This window comes from Eschrichtius robustus, chromosome 19, assembly GCF_028021215.1.
Source record: "Eschrichtius robustus isolate mEscRob2 chromosome 19, mEscRob2.pri, whole genome shotgun sequence".
Classification (NCBI taxonomy): domain Eukaryota; kingdom Metazoa; phylum Chordata; class Mammalia; order Artiodactyla; family Eschrichtiidae; genus Eschrichtius; species Eschrichtius robustus.
Window position 1 is genome coordinate 7,123,455 of NC_090842.1, and position 24,303 is coordinate 7,147,757.

Consider the following 24,303-nt stretch of genomic DNA (forward strand, 5'->3'; position numbering starts at 1 on the left):
CATGTGGCAAGAGAAGCTTATGAAGTTAAACTCCCATCCTTTGAGCCACCAAAATGAAATCCTTCCCAGCCAGGGGTCAATTCGTGTGTGTGTGTGTGTGTGTGTGTGTGTGTGTGTGTGTGTGTGTATGTACACAGCGCCTGCAACTTTCCATAGAACCAGACTCCTGACGAGGAGACAAAATATTGGCCTCTCCAGGAGACCTCTGAATGTGGATGCCAACGTTCCTTTCTACATGGTTTTTAAGTCTTTGGTTCCTTCAGCAACAAAGGTTAGTCTTAGCATCATTGCCTGCTCAGTGATCAGAAATGGAACTGTAAAAATAGGGAAAATATGGAAACTCAGAGATAGAGATTTTGAAAGATACGTGCGGAGTGAATATTCAGGAGTCTGGAGAGCCTCATCCATCCACCCGTCCATTCATCCATACAAGCAATAACTGATTGAGCTGAGCCCCTCCTATTTATCAGGCACTGCCTGTGCTCAGCGTTGGGGGTACACAAAGACGGAGGTGGAAGTCTAAAGGCAGAAATTGGAGGTAGTTACAGCAGTAGATGTGCCCTGAAAGGGCTCCCGCGAAGCTGGAACACATGGGTTGGACACGTCGGGGAGATTCATGGAGTGAACATGAGGCGTAGGTGACGGTGGACGAGCAACCTGCACATCATAGAGATGCCGAGACCTCCGCGCTTCCTAGAGAGGCCCGGAAGTGGAGCCAGGTGGCCGGCCTGAGGGCTCCGGCGCCGAGCGCGGGTGGCGGCGATCGTGAGAGGCCTGGGTTGCCCGTCCTCGAGCAGACCCGGCGTCGCCGTCGTTTTCTGCCGCTGTGAGTGGGCCTGGGGAGGGGGGGGCCGCTCCTCCGCGGGGACCTGGGCCCGGCTGGCGGGGGCGTTCAGGCTCGCACGCGCGTCGGGGCCCGCGGAGGGCGACCCTGCCCGTACCTGCGCCGGGTGGTAGCCCAGGTGGGACGAGCCCACTGGCTGCTGGTACGGGGCGCGGTCGTGAGTGATGATGACCTAAGTCTTCCGCTTTTTAGTTCTTTCGGATTCCAAGGAGCGGGGCTCAGCGTGGCTTTCTAGAATGTCGCGAAGGTCTCAAGCACAGGCTAGCTTCTGTTTCTCGTTTTCTGTTTTTTAAAGATATCCGGGCCCCAAGCTCAGAGCTTTCAACAAGCATATGTATCGAGCTAGACTTGATAAACATTTTTAATTTTCATCGCACTTTGGGGGTAAAGATTACCTTCTCTTGATGACAAATGATTCTGGTTTTCCATTTAAGTGGCCATGTAAGGTTACCATTTAAAATGAACGTATTTATTGTTAAAAGATAAGTAGTTTTAAATGAAACACAATAGGGAAGACATAGTATCAGAGATACCAGGTGTGACAGAAATTATGAATGTGGTAAGTGCACAACACTGCATTGTCCCAAGCCAGCTGGGGACTCCTACAGACCTGGCTTCAAGCCCTAGGTCCAGCTCAGCCACTGACACCTGCATAATTTGTGCACCAGTTTGTTTGTTTGTTTGTTTCTTTTTAAAAGATTTTTTCCAACTTTACTAGGATATAATTGACATATAACATTGTGTAATTTTAAGGTGTACAACGTGATGACTTGTTACGCCTATATTATCGTGAAATAATAACCACAATAAGGTTAGTTAACATCTCCATCACCTCACAGAATTACAGTTTTTTTGTGTGTATGGTGAAAACTTTAAAGATGTACTCTTTTAGCAACTTTCAAGCATGTAATACAGTATCATTAAATATGGTCCCCATGCTGTATGTTAGATCCCCAGAACTTAATTCTGTCTTATAACTGGACGCTTAGACCCTTTGACCAACATTTCCTCATTTCTCCCATCCCGCAGCCCCTGGCAACCACCATTCTACTCTCCGTTTCTAGAGTTCAGCTTTTTTAAGATTCTTTGTATAAATGATATCATGCAGTATTTGTCTTTGACTTATTTCACTTAGCATAGTGCCCTCAAGGTCCATTTGTGTTGTCACTAATGGTAGGATTTCCTTCCCTTTTCAATGGCTGAATAATATTTCATTGTGTGTGTATATATATATATATATATGTATATACATATATACACACACACCACGTTTTCTTTATCCATTCATCCATTAATGGGCACTTAGGTTGTTTCTGTGACTTAGCAATTGTGAATAATGCTGCAATGAATATGGGGGTGCAGATACCTTTTCCAGATAGTGATTTCATTTACTTTGGATATATTTATGGGTAGGCAAGGTTCTTAACCTCTAAGCCTTTTCCTCATATCTGAAAAGCTGAGGATAATAACTACCTCGGAAGATTGTCCTGAGGCTTCAGTGGTAAACCTTAAAGCACCTAGCCCATAATAACTAATAAATGCAGCCATAGTTGTTATTTTCATTTTAGCAAGGAGGAAACGGGATCAGAGAGGTTCAGTGACTTTGCCAGGGTCACACAGGGAATTAGTGGGAGAACCAAGTCTAGGACCCAGATTTTCTGATTTCTAACCTAGGAAGCTTAACCCTGCCTCCGAACTCTACCTCATGGGAGGGGATGGGGTGCCTCCTGCCTCCCCTCTGGAAATTGGAAGGACCCCTATCAGGTTGCAGAATATGTTAGCTGTTAAAGCCCCTCCAGGACTCAGGTCAGCACTGATTTGGCTGCTTCAGGTCAGGGACTCTGCACAGCCCCAAGTGCTTGTTGTGGTTGAGGCGTAAGCTGTGGAGTCAAATGCACCTGGGTTCCAGTAGGTACAGCTCCCTGCTCCCCCATCTACTAGCTGCAGTAAATGGGACTAACCAATTAGGACTCGCCTCAGAGGGTTGTTAGGAACATCAAGGGAAATGATTTGTGGAGAAGGCCTAGCACGATGCCTGGCACACAGTAAGTGCTTAGTAAATGACAGATGACAGTACTTTGATATGTTGAAGTGGCAGGCATGCTGACCTAGAGGGGAGGAAACACAAGTGTATTACTTGCAGGTACAGCAGAAAAGGGCATTTGAAAAGTTTGCAGAGCATTCACTGCATTTGGATTTACCGGGTGTGTGATCCACCAAATACTCCTCGTTCCTGCAGACATTCCTGGGGAAATGGCCTAGGCTTGTATGGAGTTTATGTGGTAGTTTGGGAAGCAGGTGGGAAATACCAATTATAAAATTATGTAATTACTTTTATCATAAGCATCATGAATAATTGCAAGGATCTTTTGTGCAACAAATATCTAGGCAAAAGGAGTTTGAGTGGGTAGCTGGACGAGAAGATAAGGTGATGAGAATTAGCTTCCCTGCCCACCGTCAGTTGTATTCAAAACTGTGTGTGCAAATACCACTGTTTGTCATGAGTATTTCAACTTTCCACTTAATGCTATGCCCTTAGTTTTCTTCCCAAATGTGTTTGGCCTTTTAAGTTTTGCACCTCACATCCTTTTATCTGTATCAGGGTGACTCTCCTTATTGTTTCTAACTACTTCTTCATCTTTATGGCCTTGACTGCTTTGTATTAAACACAAATAACTTTCAGATCACATATGGAATTTGAACAGCACCATTTCTAAGCCCTCTAGTCTCAATATACTTTCCTGGTCTCAATACAGTAAGAACACAGTTACCTTTTGCCTCTGGTCAGTACTTGGGCGGTAATTTAAAACACACCATCAAAGGGTTAAACTACCTGGAGATATTTTTATCTTCCTTAAAGTAAATACAGTAAACTTTTGTTTTTATGAAAGCCATCTTCAGTTCTGCTCTCTGTTCCGTACTCTAGTGGCGCCTAGGTTTGTATATTGCATTATAATACCAGAGAGTTAGTCACATCGTCCTCTTGAACCCTGGGGATGAAGGAACCGTGTGCATAAGTTAAGGTTCTTATTACTGATCCTTCACGTTTAATTAGGTCTTTGTAAATCTGAAGTACTCCTAGTCATTTTTATGAGTTTCTTCTCATAATTTCCCTGTGAGATGTCAATTTTATTACCCTCGTTCTATCTTAGTATTATCAAGGGGTCAGGCAGATTTTAAATTTCATTTTTTCTTGTTTGTAATTAAGATTCCTTTTTTTGGATCGTGTACTTAACCTTAACCTGTATCTGCTAAAATGATGGCTCAGATCAAATGTGACCCTCCCCCGCACCCAGAGGGAAGCAATTACTGAACAAAGCCACGTTTTGGAAGAGCCTTAAAGCACCTGAGATTATAAACACTGGTCTGAGTACCCAGCCCTAGAAGGAATCAGATGGAAACTAATAAAACAGAAGCCATGAAATATGAAAAATCAGGCAGCTGATTGAGAGAAAATAGTGTACACTCTCTTTCTCCCCCCTGGCTTAGTGTTCATGGGAATTTCTTCTGGTTGCCTGCAAAATGTGTTTGCTGCGATTTTTCTGTGCTCGTTGACGCAGGGAACCAGGAAAGGAGGAGGTGGCCTCTGGGTGATACCGTTCGTTAATGGCTGGTCATCTGCGAATGTTGCAGGCTTCTTTCATTGCTGTTTATCTTGCAAAATTATTACATTTTCCTTACTCGTCACCACGCGTCTGACCCTGCAGATCAGGTCAGTTACACAAGTTCTTGCCCCAGATCATTCTGGAACGAGTTGGAAGGTAATGAGGAGTAGCATGAATAGGCCTGACAGGTACTCTGAAGCGTTGATAATTTGAACTTGTACATTCCTGGCGTGATTAATGTGCACATGAGCCATGACTGACCTGTGGTCTTATGACTGGACTGGAATGTGCAATTTTAAAAAACAAAGGACAATGAAAGATTAGGAAGAATTTCTGTTGGAGACTTTTTAACTGGACTCCTGTTAAATGGAGGCCTTGTCCATTTTCTGATTTCCTTACAGAGGAATTCTTGTGGAGATGCTAAGAATATGTTAACCTTTTCTATCTGGCATCCTCTTAATGAAAACCCTGTTAACCAAACAGAGCATTTCTAAAACCCGTGTGTGCTGTTTTGGTTAATGACGTCACCTTCCTCAGACTTCACCTGGGCCCCGCCTGCTGCCGCCTCCTCATCCTAATTTCAGTTGAGCACCCTGGCATTTCACCCTCATCAGCCCTTGCCTAGACTTTTTCCTCCTCCAGGGAAAGCTTAATCTTTCACAAGGACCAAAGTGAGCCCGATGTTCCGTAAACGTACCCTCTGTCGTCTATAGCAGCGGTCCTCAACCTTTTTGGCACCAGGGACCAGTTTCGTGGAAGGCAGTTTTTCCACGGACTGGGGGCCGGGGGCGGGGGCAATGGTTCAGGCGGTAATGCGAGCGATGGGGGGCGGCACATGAAGCTTCGCTCGCCCGCCCGCCGCTCACCTCCTGCCGTGCGGCCCGGTTCCTAACAGGCCATGGACCGGTACTGGTCCGCAGTCCAGGGGTTGGGGACCCCTGGTCTATAGAATAGAGTTCAGGCTCCCCCGAAGGGGATGCCAAGCTGTCTCCAAGCCGACTCCAGCCATCTTTCCGCCCTGAATCACCAGCCACACACTTCGGCTTCAGTTTGCACGCCCCGTATCGGTTGCCCAACACAAGCCCACCCTGTTGCTCTTCTGTTCATGTGTGATGCCCCCTCAGCCTGTAGTAGCCCTCTGCCTAGCCTCAGCCTGCCTCCGTCCTCCCGTTGTCCCCGGTCCGCTCTAGCACCTACTCTTCAGTGAGGTCTTCTTGGACCTGCCCTTCAGAATCAGTTTCTCCCATCTCCCCTCGACCTCGGTGCTCCCATGGCACCTGGTTTATACCAACGTTATTGCAGTAATCTTGGTTTCTCCTTTTTGCCATGTACTTTAGGTATTTGCAAAAGCTTCTCTCCTCCAGCATAAGCTCCAGAATGCAGGAATTCTGTCTCATTTTGCTTTATGTCATTTTCATGCCAGAACTTTTCTTTTTAAGAGATAAGTTAAATTAAAATGGCAACATTGATTGGCATACATAATAACGACTCTTAGACACTGCAGTGCCCTGCATAATTTGTGCCCATCATCATTTTACTAAATTGCATGTATTATTTCACAGTGTTCAAAATCATCCATAAGTTGAGCAAATACTTGTTGAGTATCTACTGTCTCCGAGGTTCTGGTGGGAACACACCAGTGAAAAAGGCTGAAGGTCTCGGTTCTCATGGCACCTATGTTCTGTTGGAAGGAGATCGGTAGTCAAAAAGTAAACAAATAAATTTAGATAGTGAAATGTGCAATGGAGAAAACAAAGCATTTAGATAAGGGAGAGCTCTTCTAGAAGGGGTGATCAGAAACGCCTCTTTGCGTTGAGTAAGTAGCACTTGAGCAGACCTAAATATTGAGAAAGATGCAGCCAGGCGAAGATCTGGTGCAGAGGTGGTTCACACAGAGGTGAAACAAGAAGTGTGTGTAGACCTCAGGGCACAGATGAGCTTGGCATCTTCAAACAAAGGGAAAAGTTCAGGTGGCTGGAGGGTAGAGTACCAATGGTGGAAGAGTGAGCTGAAGTCAGAGAAGGAGGTTGCCACCAGGTCGTGATGGTGACAGTAAGAAGTCTGGGTTGAAATGTCAGTGACTGACATCTTCTGTGTTTGGAAGCAGCATCTGTTAACAAAGTCACGTGATTACATTAAATGATAGAATTGACTACAGCAAGTTTTATGGCTACTCCAAATCCAAGTGGGAGTGTTTTGCACTCCGAAAATAATAGAAACATAAGGTCACTGTTGGATATATTAAAGGGATGCCGGGACGTTCATTCTTTACGGATTTTCTTGTAAGCACAACAATGGCAGTTGCTTCGTCAAACCTTGGGACTCCGTCAGCCATCCTCCACATCATTTTGCTCAGTTTTCCTAATATTTCTCACTCTTCTGCATACCCTCAAGCCACTGAGACAGTCACTTGCTGAATCTTGTCTTCAACTGTCACACCAACTGATTTCTGCATGAATGATCTGATCAGCTTTCCTGGAACTCAGATCTCCTTAGTATAGTTTTCCAGAAGAACCCAACAAACTTTTTGTAACCCTGTGCTTTTGAGAGACCTAATCATGGTATGTGGGAATGTAAGAGAAAAATCAAATCCCCAGACTCTAGAGCTTGAAGAGAAGGAAATTCAAGAAGTGACATCCGTGGAGCGCCTGCACTATGTCAGGCATTTTTCATACGCTATCCCATTCGGTCTCCATAAGCCTGTGAGCTTATCATTAGCTCCGCTTTTTAGATGCAGCAACAGGCACAGAGGGATGAGCTTGTCCAAGTAATAGGGCTCTTGGTTGCTTGCAGTCTCCCTGACTAACCACACTGCTGACTTGAGTGAGTGTGTATGTGTGTGTATGTATTCCCAATGCATTTGAGGACCTGCGTGCCTCCTGTTCCATTTCTTCTTAAGTGGAAAGAGTTGAGTGGCCCACTTTTTGCTTGTTCTGTCTTGTTTTTGAGAGAAAGGGCTCGTGGAGCCTTGAGAAAATAATAAAAATATAAAAATAATTATTATTTTAGCATAGAAGCGGAGGGAGGGAGAAGCAAGATCCCCATAGGTATTGAGCACATGCTGTACTTAGAAGATTTCCTGGGTGGGGGAACATGGTTTGCTACACAAAGGATGTTTTTGTCCCCCCCACCTTTTTTTTTTTTTTACATATAGGGTTAATAAAACACCAGTATTTTTTTTAAATAAATTTATTTATTTATTTATTTATTTTTGGCTGCATTGGGTCTTCGTTGCGGCACGCGGGCTTTCTCTAGTTGCGGCGAGCGGGCTTTCTCTAGTTGCGGCTACTCTTTCTTGCGGTGCACAGGCTTCTCATTGCGGTGGCTTCTCTTGTTGCAGAGCACGGGCTCTAGGCGCACGGGCTTCAGTAGTTGTGGCTCACAGGCTCAGTAGTTGTGGCTCACGGGCTCAGTAGTTGTGGCACACGGGCTCAGTAGTTGTGGTGCACAGGCTCAGTTGCTCCATGGCATGTGGGATCTTCCCGGGCCAGGGCTTGAACCCACGTCCCCTGCATTGGCAGGAGGATTCTTAACCACGGCGCCACGAGGGAAGTCCCAAAACACCAGTATTAAACTGTGCTGTAGTGTGCTGTTTAAAAACAAAGATGTTGGAAATTGCTTTAAAGTTCTGTCCTGGATTTTTTTCTGGTGTGTGGGGAAAATGCCTCTCCCTACCAAATGTGAACGACTTCTTTTCAAAAAGGCTCTAATGTTTTCCGAGGATTCAGAATAATGCCTTAACATTTGGAGAGTGCTTTGTGGTTTTCAAAGCACTCCCATGTACGTTATCTTATTTAACCTTCACATTGACCTTGCCAGGCAGTCAGGGCAGATATTCCTGTTCCCATGATTCATAGGAAGAAATGTGAAGCCCAAGAAGTGAAAGGAGGGGGGTGGGGAGGAGTTGGTTAATGTCACAAAGCCATGACGGAACCCAGGTCTTAGCTTTTCTTTCTACTAGAGCGTATTGCCCTTTTGTTTTTGTTAACCCCAAATGAGGGACAATCACATTCGCATCTGGATCAGTAACAGTGATGCCTACTACTTTCTTACAGGTCCAGTTACCTTTGACTGCCATATATGGATTCCCAAAAATCTCTGAAGGAGACAGTCCTCGTTACGGGAGGAGGTGGCTATTTTGGCTTCCGGTCAGTGCATCTGCAAAATATGTCCATGGAATTAGTTTACTGGTAGTTGCTGGGAAAAGTATAGCTTTCGACTCACACTAATGCATTGTAGACTCTTACTTGTTTGTATAGTGTTAAACCAGGAATGGACCGTGCTGCCCACGGCTCAGATACTGAAATGGAGAACTACAGGTACATTCTGCTTTAAGAAAAATTCTTTGTAAAGCCATTGAATTCGGGAGGGGAGATATGCACAGCACCGAAAACAATTTAACATAATCGCTGTTGTTTCACAATTACATTATCATTCATAAATATCCTGAAGAATAGATGGTGGGTCTTAGAATGGGGGGTGGGGGAATGTAACATGTAGACATCACCGTCTTTGAAGATAAAGCCTCTCTCATTTCAATTGAAGTGAATGTGAAGATTCTCATTTTTGAATATTTGCATAAGTAAGACTTGTATCAGTGAACATGTAAAGTGAGGAACTCAGGATAAGCCAAGAAGACTGGGAAAATTATTTTACACACTTTTCCTAGGCACAGCTTAATAGTGATTTGATCTAACTTTTACTCTTGCTTGTTTCAGCCTAGGCTGTGCTCTGAACCAGAAGGGAGTCCGTGTGATTCTGTTTGACATCAGCAGCCCTGCTCACGCCATTCCAGAAGGAATCAAGTTTATACACGGAGACATCCGCCACCTCTCTGACATAGAGAAAGCCTTCCAGGATGTGGATGTCGCTTGTGTGTTCCATATTGCCTCTTACGGTATGTCAGGGCGCGAGCAACTGAATCGAAACCTGATTGAAGAAGTGAACGTGGCGGGCACAGACAACATCCTCCAGGCTTGCAGGAGGCGAGGGGTGCCAAGGTTAGTTTACACTAGCACCTTCAATGTCATCTTCGGAGGTCAAGTTATCAGAAATGGAGATGAATCTCTGCCTTACCTACCTCTTCACCTCCATCCTGATCACTACTCTCGGACCAAATCTGTTGCAGAGAAGAAGGTGCTGGAGGCCAATGGTACAGCCCTGGAAAGGAGTGATGGGGTCTTGAGAACCTGTGCTCTGAGGTCTGCTGGCATTTATGGGCCTGGAGAACAAAGGCATCTCCCCAGGATAGTAAGCTACATTGAGAAGGGCCTGTTCAAGTTTGTGTACGGAGACCCCAAGAGTCTGGTTGAATTTGTCCATGTGGATAACTTGGTGCAGGCTCACATTCTGGCTTCAGTGGCCCTGAAAGCTGACAAGGGCCACATTGCCTCTGGGCAGCCCTACTTCATCTCAGATGGCAGACCTGTGAACAACTTTGAGTTCTTCCGGCCTTTGGTTGAGGGCCTGGGCTACAAGTTCCCATCCATCCGCCTGCCCTTGACTCTCATCTACTACTTTGCTTTCCTAACCGAGACGGCCCACTTCATTCTGGGTCGACTGTACAACTTCCAGCCCTTCCTCACCCGCACCGAAGTTTACAAAACCGGCGTCACACATTACTTTAGCCTAGAGAAAGCCAAGAAGGAGCTAGGTTATGAGGCTCAGCTGTTTGACCTCCAGGAAGCAGTAGAATGGTTTAAAGCCCATGGTCATGGCAGAAGTCCTGGAAGGCGTGACTCTGAGTGTCTTGTTTGGGATGGGCTGTTGGTCGTACTCTTGGTTATAGCGGTTCTTGCATGGCTGCCGCCTTCTGTGATTCTGTCAGTGTGAAGGAGGAGCTAGAAATAAGGAGCTGATCACACTTGCTGAGATGGTTTTCAAGAAACACAGGTTTGGGACTTGGTGGTGCAGTGGTAAAGAATCCGCCTGCCAGTGCAGGGGACTTGGGTTCAAGCCCTGGTCCAGGAAGATCCCACATGCCACGGAGCAACTAAGCCCGTGCGCCACAACTACTGAGCCTGCACTCTAGAGCCCTTGAGCCACAACTGCTGAGCCCGCGTGCCACAACTACTGAAGTCCGTATGCCTAGAGCCCATGCTCCGCAACAAGAGAAGCCACCGCAGTGAGAAGCCTGCACACTGCAACAAAGAGCAGCCCCCGCTCGCTGCAACTAGAGAAAGCCTGCGTACAGCAACAAAGACCCAACGCAGCCAAAAATAAATAAATAAATTTATAAAAAAAAAAAAAAAAAAGAAACACAGGTTTGAAAAATAGGTAGACAGATAGATAGATACCTGGTGTCAGATTTTGGATCTCCAAATCGCTGCTTAAGAATAGATTCTTGGATTAAGTCTTCATTTCCTACCTCCTTGCACAAATCATGAAGCGAGAAATAGAAGCGAACAAGGGAAGAGATATGGGAACATATGTATATGTATAACTGATTCACTTTGTTATAAAGCAGAAACTAACACACCATTGTAAAGCAATTATACTCCAATAAAGATGTTAAAAAAAAAAAATTTGAGATTTGGTTCCTTGGGTCCTTCTTCTTTCAATCAGTACAGTAGAAGTCATTCTGGAGCCATAGATCTAAACTTGCTTAGATGGGAAATGTCTCACTTGAATTTCTCAGAAGCCAAAAATGTACTTACTTCCGTTCCATACACTTGGCATCTGCTTCACGCGGGCTAAAACACACACTGATACGGGAACGGCAGAATGCTAACAGGCTTGAAAATGTGTGAAAAACACCAACTGGGCTACGTCCCTACCGCCCAAGCCTCTGAGGAGATGGTGGCCATTGCAGGGGAGGCATTTGCTGTTCACGGCATGCGTTTTGGGAATTAGCTTTTGCCCTTTGTGATATAAGGGTGTTATGCCTGTGTGACCACATGGTAATGTTGATGTTGACACAAATAGACCTTCCTCTTGCCTCGCAGGATTCTTTTGAGGGTTAAATTAGACAAGGCATATAAAGTGCCACTCAACACACTTAAGCCATTATTTTTATCAATACTGTTATCACGCATTCCTTATGAGGGTTTTCTTCCTTAGGGTATTCTGTTTAGAGGGTGCTGTTGTGACTGACCTTTCTGGAATGCCTTTGTGGTGTGTCCTCAGAGTCTGTAACGAGTGTGTTTAAATATATTCAGTGTTTGTAAAGTTGTGGTCTCTGAGGAGAGATCGAAGTCTAGGAAACAGCTAAAAAGCTGATGATTCACGAGGCTGTTCAAGCTAATGATGCCGTTTGCAATTAAAAAATAAAGCATAACTCTCAAGTAATAGACTGTTTTTCTTACTGGGGAGAATTTCGGTTCTCTGAAGGCCACTTCCAGTGAGGAATGTTCTGAACGATGGCGGCATTGTCTGGCCACCCCGGGGACTGCTGTGGCACACGTTCAAGTTGCACTGTTGCATGGGAACCAAAGTGGAAAGAAGACCCAGAGTCTTTACCCATTCCATGATTCCAGCTATAGAAAGGACAGTATTCACACATCTTAAGAAGGACAGATGGCTGTGGAAAGTCATGTTAGAGTTGTCCTGAGAGTATTTGTAGGAGGAGGATGCTGGAGAAATAGGCCCTGGCGCCTGCCGCCTGGCTGTTTTGGGAAAAGTGCTCAACTTGATACCAGAAGACCTGCAACCATGAATATCTTGTGTGGCCTTAACCAAGTAGCTGAAGCCTCTGTAGGGCCTCAGTTGCCTCCTTTGGGAAATAGGAATGACTGTATTTGCCCTTTCTACACAGGGTTTGTTGTGAGCGTAAAATAAGACGCAGTGAAAGTACTTCTAATATATAAATTGAAACGGGAATATGAGGTGGTAGTGATTGTTTTTAGTACAATATCTGCAGAGTCTTTTATATCATGAGATGCTTTTGCTTTTTAGTCTGAAGTTAAGTTGTCTTGAGTACCTACAGCCTATGTAACACTCCAGGTGCTAAAGGGCCGGTTTCTCTGCCCTTTACAGACTTACAGTCCAATAATGACATGGTGTGTCCATACGCAAAGGTGACTGAGAAACCAGGTAAGGACAGGAAAATATTGATCCGTTGTTATTGAGAGGTCTCACAGACTTTCAAAACGTGTTTTTAATGAAGTCCTTCGAAAGAATGATAGACGTTTCTCAGTTTTCTTAAACCAGGTATAGTGAGCACGGGGAGGGGGAGGTGTTTCTTGTTTTGTTTTTGTTTTACACAATCAAGGTGTCTAAATGAAATTCAGGATTGATGAGTGGGCTTTATTGTCATCCAGGTATGAGACATTTGGCCTTTCTGCAACCTTTGACACAGCTGTCTGCTCTCTCCTTGCAACACAGTTCCTTTACTTTTCATGCACTTGAACTCTTTTGGCCTTTCTCCTTGTGTTAATTATTTATTGCTCCATAACAAATCACCCCAAGACATATCTTAAAATAACAAACATTACCTCTTAGTTTCTGTGGGTCAGGTATTTGCGTGTGGCCTACCTGGGTAAGCTTTTGCTTACGGTCTCATGAGGGTCACCTCATGATGTCAGCTGGTGCTGCAGTCATCAGAAAGCTCGACTGAAGCTAGAGGATCCACTTCCAGGGTCATCCCCGTGACTGTGGGCAGGAGACCTCAGTTCCTCACCACGTGAGCATCTCTGTTGGACTGCTTGAATGTCCTCATGACACAGCAGCTGGCTTCCCCCAGAGCAGGTGATTCAAGAATGCAAGGTGGAAGCTGCAGTGTCTTTCATGACTTATCCTCAGAAGTCACACACTGCACTCCACAATATACACAGTTCCCACAGGACAGTCCTTTTCAACGTGGCGGGGAGCTACCCAAAGGTATGACTACCAGAAGGAAGGGGAGTGTTGGGGGCCATCTTGGAGGCTGGCCTGCACCCTCTGACTCATCCTTCCTTTTCCAGGAAAGGTAGCCCATATTTACAGCTACATAGTTTTCTCAGCCTGCTTCCACCCAGTAGAATTTGGGGCGTCCAAAGGCCTCTTTGCCTTTTGTACTGTATCCCTGTCAGTCCTAATTATTCTGAACACTATGTGTCTCCTCTGAGTCTTAACTGCAGTTCACTCCATTAGGCAAAAGCCACACCCACAAATTTCTTTGAGATACATTCTTCTCTACTTGGGGTTTCTGCTCAGACTGCTGAGGGACAAGTGCCCTTAAGCTTCTTAGAAGCCTTGCTGTTTGAACAGCCCTCTGAGGCACCCCCTTAGGTCTCTCTCAGGTCTTAAAAGAGTTTAGCTACAACCTTGGTCGTGCACTGTCATTTCCATAATATATGGGCTACACAGGTTAGCCCTACTCCACGTGGGAGGAGACTCAAGGACATGAATACCAGGAGGTGGGGATCGTTGGAGGCCATGTGGGAGTCTGCTATCACATTCCTGCATCTCACCAGTTTTCCCATCTCCTCCAGACCAGTTTTACATGGTAGATTTCTTCAGTGCTCAGTGCTAGGCCCTCTGCTAACACCAAAGTTTCTCCCTAAGTGATCTAGTTCAAGCCCCTGGCGTTAATTTCCATCTCTATTCTAAGTATATACTACTAAATTTATAGTTCCGGCCCAGACCATTCTTCTCAGCTCCACACCCACCCATCCAACCACCTCTGCATCTCCACCTGGATATTTCACAAGCACCTTTCAGTCAACATATCCAAAATGGAATTCACAATCCCTCCAAATTCTTACAGGGTTCCTTTCCTTAACAGATGTCACCAGTGTTGAGTTTCTCATGCCAGAGATCTGGGATAATCTTTGACCCCTGCCTCCCGTTAACTTGACACACCTAATCCACATTTAGCCCTTGATCTTACTTTCTGCTCGTGCCCAGTGTACAGGTGTTACTTCTCTCCCCTTAGGCTCCAACAATAGCCTCTTTTCTCTTCCATCTGCATCCACTTCTGCGTCCCTCCGATCCATTCTCCACATACCAAGCAGAGTGGTCCTATAAAGATGTAAATCTACGTCACTTCCCTGCTCAAAACTCTCTGTAGGTTTAGGTTGAGAATCGTCACTGTAACCCAAGAGACTTTGCCTGATCTGACCCCCGCCTACTGCTCCCTGCTCATCTCACACTGTGCTGCCTTCTCTGCCCAGCTACGCTGGCGTCTTGCAGGTTCCTAAGTTCCAAGCTTCTCAACACCCCCTGCCCCACTTATTGACCTTATAATGTTTATTTCATATCTCAGCTTAATTTTCTTCTGGAGGCCTTCCATGATCCTAACAATTTAGGCTTGGTCCTCCTGCTACAAGCTCTCATAACACCCTGCTTTTCTTTTATAGCCTTTATCACAACTGTAATAGTTTGAGTAATCATTTGTGGAATGCCTGTAAACTCCACGAGGGCAGGAACTTCATCTTGCTTACTATTGTACCCTTAATGCCTAGTACAGTACAGGAACTCAATAAGTATTTGTTGAATTAATGCTATTTTTCTTTCTAAGGGTCACTACCCCTTTCTGTCGCGTACATAACTTACTGTTTCTAATCTCTTGAAGACTGGGAAAATATCCAACCTATTAGAATTGTGTGTTGACTCAGTCAAGACTAGATGAAGTCTAATAAATAAGTAATGTTATTCTCCATATGATATGGTGGCACTCCCTCCATATCTGAGCCAAAACTGACCACTTTAAAGAACTCAATCTATTATCTGAAAGGCAACTGCTTTCCTTTCTAAGGTCAGCAGATACTGCAGTTGAGGAATTCCATTCTAGGGTTCCCGACTTCCCTCCCCTTTCCTCAAGCGTGGGTGGAATCCCTAAACTTGCACAGAGCCATGAAATGATGCCCACACTGTGCGTATGGAGGCTCTCCTAGACGCCTGGGCATAAGCCACCCAGCACTGCCACCCCAACCTCTGCTTCCAAGGAGTGGGTGGGCAGTTATGGTAAGCCTGTTGGAGGATCACACCGTGTGACAAAGACTCCTGTCATGGAACCCAAAGGTAATGCCAAAAGTGCCCGTGTCTGCAAAAAGGAAGAGGGGCCTAGTACGCCTGTTCAAGTACTTGATTTCCTTGGTGCTGCTCCCGTCATGGGTGGCAGAGGGTGCCCTGTTAACGAATTGTAGCAGTTACCGAAGGGCCAAATGACTAATTCTGACACCAAATTACCTAGGCTATAGTATTTCTCAAGCCTACAGAGTAGGCCCAGGGATTCTTTTCAAGAGGTTTAATTTTCCTAAATCACTTAACACGGTGATTGTAAGAAAGCCAGTATTACTTTGTCATAGATTTAATTGGTTTACTAACAATTCTTGGGGCAACTTCTACCTTGTATTCCTTCCAAATCTCCAGCAGTTCGCCTAGCCTTACGTTAGAAGAAAGAGCCTGCAGAATTCTACCCCCCTCCTCGCACCACCCTCAACCCAGCTGTGCACCCTGGAGCTAATGGCCCCCCTGTTAGCCGGCACTGGCAGCTCACACCAGCAGTTCGTGTCTTTTTAAAACTGCCACTGTTTGGTAGCATCCCTTGCTGGGGCAGATGACACCCCACTCCCCTTTTCGAAGCGAGAAACCTATTTCCAGCCCTTCGGTAGGGCTGACCTCCACGTGCAAGGCCTGGCCAATCAGAAGGCTGTCATCCTTCTGACCACAGTCATTGGGCCAAAGTGGGCCAATGAGCGTCCTCCTCTCAACTTTTCTCCGAGAGCTCTGGAGGGAAGCTCTCTTTGCGGAGGTTGCTTCTGTGGGGTGGGTAGGCTTTGGGGCTGCCACGGACTGGCCTACCCCGAAGGAGAGACTGAATTCCGATAATGTTTGGGCTCCTGGCTCCCAGCTGTGAATTAAGTACAGCCGGACCAAGAAACGGAGAGAGAGGAGGTCCTTGAAGACGTCACTGCGGCTCTGCCACCCACCCGTGCCCAAGGCTAACTTCATCCTGGATCATGCTGTCATGTGAGTCTCAGTATATTTTGTTTCCTGCTTAGTCTTTTGAGTTGGGTTTTTCTCCATGAATTGGAAAGGTCTTGGCTTACAGTCTCCGCAGCCCACTCCTGGGCACAGGTGAACATACTCTGTGGTTTCCAAAGACACTCCATTCTCCTGTGGGCCCTCTTCCTTACAAAGGGGGCCTCTTTTAGCTCCTGGGGAACTGAACATTTGCTGGAGTTCTTCCAGAACGGAATAATTTCCTTTTCTAGAATCGTGTATGTTTGGGCTGGGCCCGTGTTGAAGTAGTCTTGTTCAACCTCTCTTGTTCTACGATAAGAAAATTATTTGACAAAGTAGTTTGTTCCTCGGAATTTTGGCGTCCTGCGAGCGCAGGGGCCGTGTCTGTTTTGTTGAGTTCTTTATTCAGAGAACATGTTCCTTCATCGATCCAATAAATGCTTGTTGATTGGCTGAATGCATTTATCAGCCAGGTGACCTCACCTGAGATTACGACTCTGATATCCCAGTTATTCCTTCCTTTAAACCTGTAGCTCCCACCCCTACCTGAAAATGAGAACACTGGAGGCCCAAGTTTAAAAATACAGACAGTATTCCATACAGTATTATTAACCACAGTCATCATGCTGTATATTAAATATAAGTCTCTAGATTTATTTCTGAGGCTCTCATGACATAAAAAGCTAACTACGCGAGGAGAAATGGTAATTAGCTTGACTGTAGTAATCATTTCACTTTGTATATGTACGTCAAGTCATCATGTTTTACACCTTAAATATATACAATTTTCATTAAAAAAAAGAAAAGAAAATACAGGCTCCAGAGGAGTGATGTCATGCAGAATAGGAGAGTGGGAAGCTCTAGGGTCAGTCCTTTCACCAAAACAACCAATAAACTGGGCGGAAATGATCAGAACCAACAATTGCAGAACCCTTATGTATACTTTAACACACACACAAGAAAATATATATATGCATATAAATATGCAAAGTCTGGTGGTTCTGGTTCAGGTCTGTGTGTGTTGGGACTCTGCACTCCAGGTGTTTCTTATCTTCCAACAAGGAGGTGGAAAATGCTGCCAGATAACAAACACGTGCTCCCTTTGCAAGACGCTAAGTGAGCGGCTCCTGAATTCTCATTGCTCTTCCCCTTTCAGTGCTTTGCTACAGCAAGTGCTCAGCACACCTTTGCTGAATGAATGGAGGGGGAGATGGGGCTCACAAAAGGACCTTAGACTCAGGTGGCCTCCTGCGTCCTCTTTTCAACAACAGGCCCAGTTGTTTGTTGACTGACAAGCACGCTACTTCTCAGTGCTGACTCCTCCAGGCCACCTGGAACCTGCTTCCCTTGGCCAAAAGGCTCCTTTAGCAACCCATCCGGTTGGGCCTGGTTACCTGATCTTTTGGGCACAAAGTAGCCATTTGCTATTGAAAATCTAACCAGAAATGGAGTCAACCAGACCACAGCATCTCTAAGCTACGCAAATCCATACGATGTTACCCTTCTGCATTTTAGAACTCCATGCACACCAGGGAAGATACTTCTGTTATTGAAATCAAGTAATTATGACGGAGGCAAAATCTAGCTCACTACCAAGAAATCACGTATAACAAAATGACCTGGGCAAGTGTCTTTCAGCCAACAAGGGGTTGATCTGCAGTAATTTGCAATGTTTATTTTTAACAGAGCTGGTTGAAGCATGCAAGTAATTAAAAAATTCTTCACTACTAATATGTCGAATTTTAATCCTGGCAAATATTCTAGATGTATTATTTTTCTCTGGTCCTCCAGGGGAGGCTTATTACAGATCTAAAAGTAAAATACTTTCTTACCAATACATATTTTTAGATTTTGTTATGAGAATGAGTTGCCACGCGCTCCTAACCACCTCTAGGAGTTAGTGTCCTGAATAGCTAGTATGAAATGCTGCCCAGCTTTGAAGAGGAATTATTTGCTGTGTTGCTGGGGCAATTACAACACCCTCACTGAGTTGTGGTCATGCAACTTCTTCAGGGGATTTTTGCCTCTGGGCATGTTTATCACTGGGATAATGATGGATGTAATCCATCACCCTCATTAACTAAATTATTCAAAGAAGGTCATTCTTACTAGTTAATTGCTACTATTTGTTGAGCTATGACTATGTGTAAGACTCTATATTTCTTAAGCTCATTTAATTCTCTCAGTGCTTTAAGAAGTGGGCACTTTTTATCATCTCCAGTGTACATGTGAGGAAATGGAGCTCTAGGGAGGTGGAGTATTCTTGCCCAAGGTCACCCAAAGTCACTTGGCTAGGAAGTGGCAAAGCTTAATCCAGACACCAACTCTTTTTTTTAAAAATTGAAATATAGTTGATTTACAATGTTGTGTTAATTTCTGCTGTACAGCAAAGTGATTGAGTTATACATATATATACATTCTTTTTCATATTCTTTTCCATTATAGTTTATCACAGGATATTGAATATAGTTCCCTGTGCTATACAGTAGGACGTTGTTGTTTATCCATACTGTATATAATAGCTTGCATCTGCTAATCCCAAACTACCATTCCTTTCTTCCCCTCCCCACCTCTCCCTTGGCAACCACAAGTCTGTTCTCTATGCCTGTGAATCTGTTTTTGTTTCGTAGATATGGTTGTGTGCATTGTATTTTAGATTCCACATATAAGTGATATTGTATGGTATTTGTTTTTCTCTGTCTGACTTACTTCATTTAGTATGATAATCTCTAGGTCCATCCATGTTGCTGCAGATGGCATTATTTTATTCTTTTTGATGGCTGAGTAATATTCAATTTTATGTATGTACTACATCTTCTTCATCCATTCATCTGTCGATGGACATTTAGGTTATTTCCCTGTTGTGGCTATTGTAAATAGCGCTGCTATGAACATAGGGGTGCATGTATCTATTTGAATTATAGTTTTGTCTGGGTATATGCCCAGGAGTGGGATTGCTGGATCATATGGTAATTCTATTTTTATTTTTTTAAGGAGCCTCCATACTGTTCTCCATAGTGGCTGTATCAGTTTACATTCCCACCAACAGTGCAAGAGGGTTCCCTTTTCTCCACACCGTCTCCAGCATTTATTGTTTGTAGATTTTTTTGATGATGGCCATTCTGACCGGTGTGAGGTGATACCTCATGGTAGTTTTGATTTGCATTTCTCTGATAATTAGTGATGCTGAGCATCTTTTCATGTGCCTCTTGGCCATCCGTATGTCTTCTTTGGAGAAATGTCTGTTTGGGTCTTCTGCCCATTTTTTGATTGGGTTGTTTGTTTTTTGATGTTGAGCTGCATGAGCTGTTTGTATATTTTGGAGATTAATGAGAGGGTATTTTTTAAGTTGCAGAGTAGATGACACCATGCTAGAGAAAAAATGGTAACCTATGCCTCTCTGCTTTAAATTTTGGTATATTTAAACACTTACAATTGTTGAAACCGCACAGTTCAGATTGGGACTCGAACCCACAATCTTCTAACCGCGCTCCTTTGGATGGGACTGGAATCCAGCCACACTTCAGGTGGGACTTGAACTCACAATCTCCCAGCAGAAACTGCACACCTGGTCACAGGACTTAATGAAGCTCAGGTTCTTTATGTCTCAGCGCAGAAGGAATTCAGCGAGAGGAAAAGCGCTAGGCAAGTAGATTATTAATATAGGACGTTTGTGAGAGATACAAAAGGGCAGGCGAAAGGGCTCTGCCTCGAGAATTAAGTGGGCTACATTTTTATAATCAAAGGAAAGTGGGGAAGGAGAGAAGACCACTTTCTTCCTCATTCTTTGAGTAGACGTCAGGCTTGTATCACTAGCTCCTCCTTCACATCAGGCAGGAGAGTGTTTGACCCTGTAAGGCCAAATAGGACTGTCATGGCGCTATTCAAATCAGCAGAACGGTGGTAACATATACTAAAATATGTTAAATCATCTCAGGTCTCAGTATAACGAGGGTCTTCCGCTTTGGGATGTCACCTTTCCCTTATATTCCTGTCCTTGGTCCTAAGGATCATTATCTTGCTGAAATCGACCAGCAGGATGCAGGTCTCATTTTTTTCGCTTAATGACCTAGGGCATATCTTGTCCTTTTATTTAGGGCCTTATAGTTAAGCAAGCCTGCTTCTTTTCACGGTGTTGCGATAGTTTTCCTGAGCTATCATTAACTCACAGTGGTCTCCCAAAATTCCCTAAAGCTCCTTCTCTATCTATACTCCCCTAGTGGGATTTCTAAAACTACCTGTGTAACTATCATACTCTATCCCTATCACTGTGTCTTGGTTTTAAAGCTGAAAAGGTCAAGCTCTTAATTCTGTATGCAGAATACTTCTTTTCAGTTTTAAAGTAACTATAAATAATTCATAAATGAATTTTCCTTATAAGAAGTTAAAACACTGCAGACGAGGCCGAAGAACCCTTTTACCAATGTGTCCCAAATTATGTATATGTCGGTATTGTATAGAAAATTAGGCTGTAGTGTTCATTACTATTTCCATACTATTCTACCTCACATTTTCTTTTGCTACTTGTGTTTCTCACTGAATTGTGCATCATGATGATCTACTGATAACAGTATATATTCCTTGTTTGCTGATGTAGGAGGTGTGCAGGTATATGAATATGGTGACTGTATGTCCCAGTTCTGACTATATGCCCAGGACAGTTGTGATGTTATGCCTGTAGTCCCATCCACAGTTTTAATACTGCCCCTTTTCACTGTCAAATATGTCCCATTTTATATAATGAATTATATGGTCACTCTCTATATAAGATACTACAGTTATAATAGAAAGGATTACATATTTTCCCATAATATCTGTATTACAAGTTGTAGTGAAGTGGTTTGGAAGGAAAAATAATCACTTTGAATGTGTACAGTAGAATCTAGTAGGAAATGCTAAATTCTGAGTATGCAGCAATATTCTACCAACACTGAAATATCGTTATAAAATTACCTAGCTAAACAAAATTTTATGTATGTGTTTATTGGCAATCCTTTAATGTAAGTGGCAGCAAAACACATTTACTGGTGGAAGAGAAGGTAATCTCACATCCGATAGTGTGAGAGCAGACACTGACACTGTACTACACTGAATGCTGGTAACTAAAACAAGTCATGATGTAAAATATATTTGAAGGAATTCCTCTACCGTCCATGCAAAATAAAGCAAATAAAAATTGACAAAGCCATGTAGCAAACTATAATACATTTGAATAAATTCTTCTGCCAGTAGCCATTGTGCATGTAAAAAACTATTTCAGTCAATATTGGTACAAATTATGCAGGACAATGAATACACTTGAAAGAATTCCAATATCAACCTTCTGATTGAAGTAAAATAAACTATTTCTCAGGATACCATAGTATTCAAGCAACAAGAAAAACATTTCAATTCAAATAGAACTTGGTATTTCAGTAAATACAGCAACCTAAGTCCAAAAGTATTTGTAAAATACATTATAAATGTTTTACTTTTCATTTTTGCAAAATTTTAAAAGCCATCTGCGCTGCCTGAGCGCCGGTAATTCTCCTTATAATTGGCCATCACCGTGCTAGTAGTTGAGTCAATAATAGCCTCGAACAATGCATTGTCATTCTCAATATTATGGTTATTATTGTAGTAATCACATTGCTGCGTCAAACTTGGGAAAGCCTGGGCCAGCCCTATGGGAACAGGTGTTCAGGTGGAGCTGCCAGCCTGTGGCTCCCCAGGTGTGGGAAAAGCTCCTGTTCTATGTGCACATCACAACTTCCCTAACTCGTGTCGCCACCAACCTCTGGTTGTGCTTCATCTAATCTCCCACCTCCCTGCCAGTCTCCCAAGGTCATCAGCGTGACTCACCTGCCCCCAAGGGTGAAGTCTGAGTGCGGGGAGGTCTAACTCCTAGGGTGCCTTTCTGCTTCCCACCCTGGGCACACGTGCTGGGCTGCAACTTGGCTTGAAGCAGGAGACTAGGAGTGTGAGCTTGGTGGCCCCCAGCCTAGATCTTGCCTTTGTGATATTGGACCACAACATGTGTGACACTTTGTGATATGATGATGTTATGGAACATGTCATATTTATGACCACCATAAAGTAGTTATACCTAATTCTTTTAACAGCTGCTTAGTATCAGTGGTTTCTTCTCACACCCATTGTCCAGAACTGAGACCCACAGCGACCCCTAGACCAGCACTGGAAGGTAGTGAGGGAGATGGGGTCTGGGTGGAGCTTGGGTTGGGTTGGCCACACTGTTCGTCTGCCTCTGAAGTGGCTGCACAAGTTTACCCTCCCACCAGAGCTCCTAGTTCCTCACCCTAGTTTTCTCACATTTAAATTTTTGCCAATGTGATGAGTAAAAATGATTTACCATTTTAAACAATTTACACTTCTGTGATTGCTACTGAAGACAGTATCTCGTCAAATACTTGGGAGACCTTTGGGTTTCCTCTCACGTGAATTGCATGGTCACATTTTTCCTTCATCTTTGTATGGGTTTGTAGGGTATATTCAGGTTCATGTCTTTCATCACATAAGACATGGATAAGGTCAGGGGAGGACTAATTGGATGAACGTGGTCAAAACATACAAACGTCCAGTTATAAGGTAAAGAATTACTAGGGATGTAAGGTACAGCATGATAAATATAATTCACGCTGCTGTACGTTGTATATGACAGTTGTTAAGCGAGCAAACCCTAAGAGTTCTCATCACAAGAGGAAATTTTTTTCTGTTTCTTTAATTTTGTACCTATATGACATGACAAATGCCCACTAAGCTTGTGATAATCACTTCATGATGTATGTAAATCGCATCATTATGCTGTATGTTAACTGTATCTCCGTAAAACTGGAAGAAAAAGAAGGCATGGACAGTATCTCTCTCCAGCACTTGCCTTTTAACCTTGTTTCAGTTGTCTTTTAAATTATATAGTACTTTTAATTTTGACATCAAATTAATGCATCTTTTTGGTTGTTTTTCTTTTGATATTTATTTGTGAAAGTCTTTCCCATTCAGAAGAAAAAATATCGAATATATCTTATAATAATTTTAAAGTTCTGTTTTTTTACCCTGTTACCTTTATCTTGTATTTAGTTTTATAGACAATGGGAAGTAAGTTCCTAACTTGGTGTCTTCTAAATGAACAGTCACCTGGCTCAGTATAATTGGATTACTCATCCTTCTACTAAATTCAAATTTGTTCTCTCCCTCCCCTTGTCTGTCTCTCACCCCCCTCCCTTCCTCTCTCTCCCTCTCCTCCCCCCTCCCCTCCCCCTCTCTCCCTCCCTTCTCCTCTCTGTCTCCCTCCCCTTCTCCCTCATCCCCTCCCCTCCTTCCTTCCCTCTCTCCTCCTCTCTCTCCCTTCCCTACCTCCTCCTTTATGTCTCCCTTCCTCCCCCCTCCCCCTCCTTCTCCCTCTCCCTCCCCCCTCCCACTTGTGTGTGTTTATACAAAAACCAAAATCAATCTTGAAGTGATATCTGCACTCCTGTGTTCATTGCAGCTTTATGCCCAATAGCCAAGATGTGGAAACAACCGAAATGTCCATAGACAGATGAATGGATAAAGAAAATAATGGTATATACATACAGTGGAATATTATTCAGCTGTAAAAAAGGAAATCCTGTCATATGTTACAACATGCATGAATTAGGCTAAGTTAAATAAGCCAATCACAGAGGACAAATATTGCATGATTCCACTTACATGAAGCATCTAAGGTAGTCAAATTCATTGAAACAGAAAATATTAGAATGGTGGTTGCCAGGGGCTGAGGGGAGGGGGAAATGGGGAGTTGTTGTTCAGTGGATTTAAAGTTTTAGTCATGCAGGGCTTCCCTGGTGGCGCAGTGGTTAAGAATCCGCCTGCCAACGCAGGGGACACGGGTTCGAGCCCTGGTCCAGGAAGATCCCACATGCCGCGGAGCACCTAAGCCCGTGCGCCACAACTACTGAGCCTGCACTCTAGAGCCCGCAAACCACAACTACT

General features: G+C 44.0%; 1 protein-coding gene across 2 annotated transcripts; it reads left to right on the forward strand.

Moving 5' to 3' along the window:
• Positions 1–730: 730 nt before the first annotated feature.
• On the forward strand, positions 731–24,285 carry SDR42E1 (short chain dehydrogenase/reductase family 42E, member 1). Of its 2 annotated transcripts, XM_068527771.1 has the most exons (5): positions 731–826; positions 8,505–8,597; positions 8,709–8,768; positions 9,168–10,526; positions 24,271–24,285. In XM_068527771.1, the coding sequence occupies exons 2-4, from the start codon at positions 8,530–8,532 to the stop codon at positions 10,279–10,281; spliced, it is 1,242 nt and encodes a 413-aa protein (XP_068383872.1). In that variant the 5' UTR covers positions 731–826; positions 8,505–8,529; the 3' UTR covers positions 10,282–10,526; positions 24,271–24,285. The 2 variants fall into 2 exon arrangements, with proteins under 2 accessions (XP_068383872.1, XP_068383873.1); XM_068527772.1 differs by lacking the exons at positions 8,709–8,768; positions 24,271–24,285 and having other exon boundaries at positions 9,168–10,940.
• The last annotated feature ends 18 nt before the right edge of the window (positions 24,286–24,303 follow it).

Coding starts and splice junctions, on each gene's coding strand:
- SDR42E1 (XM_068527771.1), top strand. CDS start 8,530: ATGGATTCCCAAAAATCTCTGAAGGAGACAGTCCTCGTTACGGGAGGA. Junction 8,598..8,708: donor GGTGGCTATTTTGGCTTCCG/GTCAGTGCATCT, acceptor TTGTTTGTATAG/TGTTAAACCAGGAATGGACC. Junction 8,769..9,167: donor ACTGAAATGGAGAACTACAG/GTACATTCTGCT, acceptor TGCTTGTTTCAG/CCTAGGCTGTGCTCTGAACC.